The 6,064-nt window shown below is 37.4% G+C and overlaps 1 protein-coding gene across 2 annotated transcripts in view; it reads left to right on the plus strand.

The window, feature by feature from the left end:
• LOC107100360 (type-2 ice-structuring protein-like) overlaps nt 1–3,702 on the plus strand; it is a 48,667-nt gene extending 44,965 nt beyond the window's left edge. Inside the window, exons 4-7 of one of the 2 annotated variants that reach the window (XM_015398817.1) lie at nt 1,839–1,942; nt 2,711–2,848; nt 2,935–3,037; nt 3,226–3,702. In XM_015398817.1, coding sequence (XP_015254303.1) covers nt 1,839–1,942; nt 2,711–2,848; nt 2,935–3,037; nt 3,226–3,302 — 422 coding nt within the window. In that variant the 3' untranslated portion in view covers nt 3,303–3,702. The remainder of the gene's footprint in view (nt 1–1,838; nt 1,943–2,710; nt 2,849–2,934; nt 3,038–3,225) is intronic. The other variant, XM_015398818.1, reaches the window with a different exon arrangement.
• Nucleotides 3,703–6,064: the final 2,362 nt, after the last annotated feature.

The raw sequence follows: 6,064 nt of genomic DNA on the forward strand, positions 1-6,064 counted from the left end.
AAGGCGGATTCTGAGACAGTAGACTGAAGTCTGAGGCTTGAGGTGAGCAGGCCGAAGGAGGGAACCGGGAGGGTTCAGAGGCAGACGGCTGGCTGAGGTCTGAGGCTTGAAGTTAGTAGGACGAAGGAGGGAACCAGGAGGGTTCAGAGGCAGGTGGCAGGCTGATGTCTGAGGCTTGAAGTTAGCAGCAGCAGCGTCTAGCTTCTGGCTAGTGGGCCTCAAACGTGGGTTTGGTTCCTAGTTCTTCCCTGAGAGCTGAGGTAGGAATCCAGACTGAGATCTTCAGGTTCAACTTCCTAGCTCTCCCCTGAGAGCTGAAGGAGGAATCCAGACTAAGACCTTCAGGTTTGGCTTCCTTGGGCAGGCAGGCAGGTTTCCAAACAAAACTCATCCAGAACTTCAGACTTCGATCATGTTTCCTGTGAGCAAGAAGACAGAGGCAGGTTAGAATCAGGTTTCTCTCTTGAGAACTACTAAGATTCTTTCAGGTAACAGAGGCTCAGGTTCGCTAACCAAACTTAGTCAACACTGAGGCATTGAAGACAGGTCTGGTCGCTGCTTAAGTAGGAAAGGTCTCCTGATGGGCTGACAAGCTTCAGGTGTGCTGGAGGGCTCCAGCCCAGGAGACCCACAGCGCACTCTGCTGGAGACAGATGGTAACTCTCCAGATCCCAACAGTAACCCCAGTCCTAACAGAAAAACATAAAACAGAGGAGGATCCTCGGCGCCCTCTGGTGGGCAAGCCTGAGGATCCCAACAGATATCAGGCCAAAAAGAACCCAAATGGGATTATATCGGCCTATACCTAACTACTTGATATATAAACAAAATGCTTCTGTCTAAATTTTACATAAATTATATGTTGATCATAAATTGGCCAGTTGTTATTATACCTTGTGTTTTTGACTTTTGTTCTCTGTTTGAATAATAACGCTTGATCAAACCTTTCCTATTTTTCCACAATACAAAATAAGTATTAAAAGTATGTATGTTTTGTGTTGCTATTTTCCTTGGCCAATGTGGATATTAGTCAGTTGTTAGAGTTGCAACTTCTCTATCTTAAATAAAAAAAAAAAGATGTATTATTACATCCCTATTTATAATAACATTTTGTTTTCTCATCTTTTTTTTGTTTTTGTTGCTTTTATATTATGGCCTGGACTGGAAACATGGAACTGGTCAGTAGTTTTTAGTCATGACATCCCTATTTTTATTACATTTTGCTTCCTCAGGGCTGCTCAGTGGAGCAGCCGGCTCTGCAATGCTGCTTTGCAGCAAGAAGGTTCCGGGCTCAGGGTCTTTCTGCATGGAGTTTGCATGTTCTCCCTTTGCATGCGTGGGTTCTCTCCGGATACCCTGGCTTCCTCCCACAGTCTATAAACATGTCTGTTAAGATAACTGGCTTCTCTAAATCTTCCTTAGGTGTGAGTGTGTGTGTGAATNCCACAGTCTATAAACATGTCTGTTAAGATAACTGGCTTCTCTAAATCTTCCTTAGGTGTGAGTGTGTGTGTGAATGTTTTTTTTTTTTTTTTTTTGTCCTGTTTGTCTCTGTGTTGCCCTGCGATGGACTGGTGACCTGTCCAGGGTGTACCCCGCCTCTCGTCCGTAGACAGCTGGAGCTAGGCACAAGCACCCCTCACGACCCCGCTTGGCAAAAGGGTGACAGAAAATTAATGGATGGATGGATTTTGTTTTCTCATTATTTTTATTTTTTTTTTTTGTATTTTTATCTATTTATTTATTTTTGCTTTTAGATCATGGCTTGGGCTGGATGCATGGAAGTGGTCAGTAGTTTTTAAAAAAACTAATGAACTATTACATGTATTTATTCACAGACCAAGAAAATACTTTTGGCTTCAATTGCCCTGAAGGATGGACAATGCATGGCACTCAATGTCTCCTGTTTGTTTCACAGAAAATGACCTGGGTTGAGGCCAGGGTAAGTGGAAATGTTCCCTGTTAGAACTAAAATAGATTAAAAGAAAAACTTATTTTAATAATAAGTTAGCTTTACACTTTGTGTGCAATAATTTCCATAAACCCATTAGCTCTTTGCTGGTAAATTCAGTTATTTCATGTTCATGGTTAAGCACCTAAAAACTGTTTTCACAGTCCTTTATATACAATATTTTAAATTAGTTTAAATTAATTAGTAATGCATTTAATAAGCCAGGTCTTCAAATATAGCTGATGAACTGTACCCTAGTAAACTAGCCCCACCCGCCAGCGGCCAAAATAATTTTTGCCTGCGAGTTTGGTCTAGCCTCAATCAGTGCCCCATGCCCTAGAACTGCAGAAAGGGAGAGTAGAGATAGAATGGTGAGAAGTGGTCCCTATGTCCTCCAGCAGTCTAAGCCTATAGGAACATAACTGTAGAGATAGCTCAGGATAACCTGAGCTTCAAGATTATGGATTTCTGTTTTAACTATTTAGCTTGTAAAAGTGACCTATAGTGATGATAGGCGTCTAGTACTGATATAAAAATAACATAATATTAATAAATCCTTTTAGTAGTCAACTAAATAAAAAACATCCTTGCAAGTCACTGTACAGGGAGCAGGGCTTGTAAGCGCCAGAGGAAGCTAAGCAGCAATTATAATACTTTTTAATAGTTTGAATGTGGCCAATAATGTCTAATTTTCTTTTTTGCGTTTGATATCTATCCCCTTTTTCAACACAGTGTTCTTTTTTAAAATTTATTTTTTAGGACAACTGTGCATCTAAAGGTCACGGTTCACTTGCTGCTGTATATGATTCTACACAAGTTGACGAGATTTCTGAGGAGATGAAAAAAGCCGGACTTCATGGTGGACAAGTTTGGGTTGGAGGCAGCAAAACCTCAGGGGTAAAAAAATCTCCATTACAGAGTTTAAAAGCAAGAAAATGTTATTAGTGAATTTAAACTCAAACAGATTTCTTTTTCTCTTGTAGGATCCTGATTGGTCCTGGGATTATTCTATCATGGATCAATTTGCTGAGTTCTGCAGTGGAGAACCTGCCGATGACAAGAACTGTTTGCAGATAACTTTTAATGGTAGATCCTACTTTAACATTTCATTTAGGTTTAAAGTTTCTCATAAAGACATTAAAATCACTTTGGGGTGTGTACAAATGATGTGTAGAGCATTAACACAAAGTTCAACCGTATTTGCATCCACAAAATGACACCTAAGCAGTTGATTTAGTTTAACTACATAGTATGTTTTTTCTTTCTGTGTGCAGAGAAGAGCTCAGGGTGCCTGGAAGCCCAGCGGTGTGACATGCAGCTCCCCTCAGTCTGTGCGATCCTCCTCTATTAGTCTAGAAAGACCAATGAATCTTCAGCAGAGATTAGTTAAGGCATCTTTTGACAATCGGTCACTCATTCCTTTGTTTTCCCTTCATGTTTATGCTGTGTGGCTTTAGGGACCAAAAAAGTACAAACAATTTACTGAAACAATGTTGTATTATTTTGTTTCCTTTTTTTTGGTCCCTTAACTTTTAACAACAGATACCTTTTTATTTTTAAGTCTTTAGAAAGTCTACGATTACTATTAATATTTCATCCCAATAAAATCTTTATCACTGCATTAAAAACATCTTTCTGCATTAAAAGATTAGTGGGATGTCTGTTTATTAAAGTGAAACATACAAAAGACAAAACATTGTATGGGTGTGAAGTGGCGAAGAAACATGCATGATATTTTAAGGGGACCAGCTCGACATTGTAACTCTCTCTGCAATTTGTAATTCTAAAATAAAATAATACAAAATAGTAGAGATAATAGTAGATATGATCTACATTTGGACACTGGTGCAAGTTTGGCTCTGACATGTTAAACTTTGCCCAGTAGCCCTCAGACTACACACATATTTAACATTCTTTTCTTTTCTTTTGTTTATTTCTCATCACCAATGAGTTATTGTTGATTTTGATATTCTTGGAGAATGAATGAAAAGTCAGAAACATGCTAGTCAATATTATCATACTAAACAAATGTAATAACTAAATGGGACTAAAAGTCATAAAAAACATCTTATATATTAAAAAAATGTAATGTAGTAATAGTACTGTCGTACTTCTTCAACATATTTCTATTCATGTGGAAATAAGAAGTAGTAATCTAATAAATCACTCAAGAGATAAAAACTAATTGGGGAAAAGGGCTTTTTAAGTACTGAGTTACTGTTTTACTATTTTAATTTAGGTTTTAAGTATTGAATAAAAAAAATATGGCATAAAAACCCTTCTTAAAATAATGTTTTTGTCATAATGTATTAAATTATTTCTGAAAGTATATAAAATACGCATGATGGAGGGTAAACTACCTTCAGTGACAGAGTAAACGCTTTACTGTTATTACCTTGACCTCCATATCATAGAGGTCTCAGCTGATATAGGTGACATTTAAACAATGAATACTGTGTAAACTGTTCGCCTTTGTCTGGTGCATTTTAGTTTAAAATGTGTTTCCTTCTGCTGTTAAGTAACAGCAAAACCTCATGAGGATATTACTTAAATAAAAATAGACAGAGTGTAGTGAAACTACTCCTGAAAGACTATTTTTTAATCAAAAAATTACTCAAGCAAATGTAACTGAATAAATGTAACAAGTTACTACCCACCTGTGCATCCTTTATAGCATTGTTAGTTTGCAAATTGGATCTCAGGCCAGAAACTAATGCTGTTTTTTTGGGGGGGCTGCTGCATGGATACGTTATGGAACTCCCTTGCAAACAGAACTGAGCATTTAAATGGGAGTATAAAACTAGGTGTTATTGAACTATAGAGAGTAATCTGAATAAAACGGCAATGCTTTACTTCAATAAAAGTGTATATACAGCAGAATAACAACATATAAGAAAACTGCAAGTTTTCTGAAGTAAATATTTTGGTCTCCTGACCTGATCCGCCCAAAACCAATATTTTATTTCCCGATACGGATTTGGTTGAGATGTTTGCAGAGCAAACAAACTGACAGGTACATGATTTAGATATGTTTGCTCTAAACCACTTTCAACTGACAACTGACCTGACCTAGGAAAATCAACAACTTAGAAAATGTAGTGTAGTGAATAGAACAGAGAACAAAAAGATGCAAATAAAGGATCTAACTTTGTTAGAAAGTTAAATGACAACTAGTAATATCATAGAAGTAGTAGACATGGCCAGACACCAACTCCCATGTGGACCGCAGGAAATATAAAGGATGGCTGTAATCATTGTCATCATTGTTTTTATGACAACCTCAAGTTGAAGTAGACTGATATGGAGATATATGGCGCCATCTGGTGGAAAAACAGAAACTATAATCAAAATTCATAATAGGTAGCACAAATTGAAAAAGTAACAGCTGTATTTGTTTTTCAGGTTGTGTGGGACCAGACATGACAGACGCATTTGTCTGTTTTTCTCTAGAGTTTAACTATTTTAGGATAGTAGAAAACTGACACACTTGGCATCATCCCACAACATATTGATATTCTTATCGTAGATTTCTCCTACTTTCTTTTTTGCACCACAGATTTAAAAAAAAATTAACTTCAGTAAATTATTGTAAATAATCCTCACAAACCAGATGTTGTCCACCTGGGCTTCCCAGGTTTGTGTGAAGGAACATGAAGGTTTTCATTCATTTATCACACTTTTCTGGTGAGGGGATTGAGATTCTGCTGGCTGGGAACTAAGCAGCAGAATTAGGCACCAGTAAAAGCTGAACAGTGGTGAATAAATAAGAACCGTGAATGAAATGGTTCCACTGTTACAGAAGTAAAAATTAAATAATGCAAATACAAAACATTTGATTCAAAACCTATAAAACAAAAGTTCTGATGGAGGCAACGTATGATGTAAATGCTTAACCAACCAACATAACATTTAGGAAAATCTCTTAATATGCACAAACACATCTACTGTATATCTCCAGACCTTGTCTGTCACCCCTTCATCACACTTTGTATCTCAAACATTCCACATTATGGGCTGGATTTATCAAGATCCAATTTTGCGTGCAGTAATTTGCGCTCGCAAACTGGAATTTTGCGCGAGGGGCTGAACCATGGTTTGCGGGTGATTTAACAA

The sequence above is a fragment of the Cyprinodon variegatus genome, unplaced genomic scaffold, assembly GCF_000732505.1.
Source record: "Cyprinodon variegatus isolate N-32 unplaced genomic scaffold, C_variegatus-1.0 Scaffold964, whole genome shotgun sequence".
In the NCBI taxonomy this organism is placed as follows: domain Eukaryota; kingdom Metazoa; phylum Chordata; class Actinopteri; order Cyprinodontiformes; family Cyprinodontidae; genus Cyprinodon; species Cyprinodon variegatus.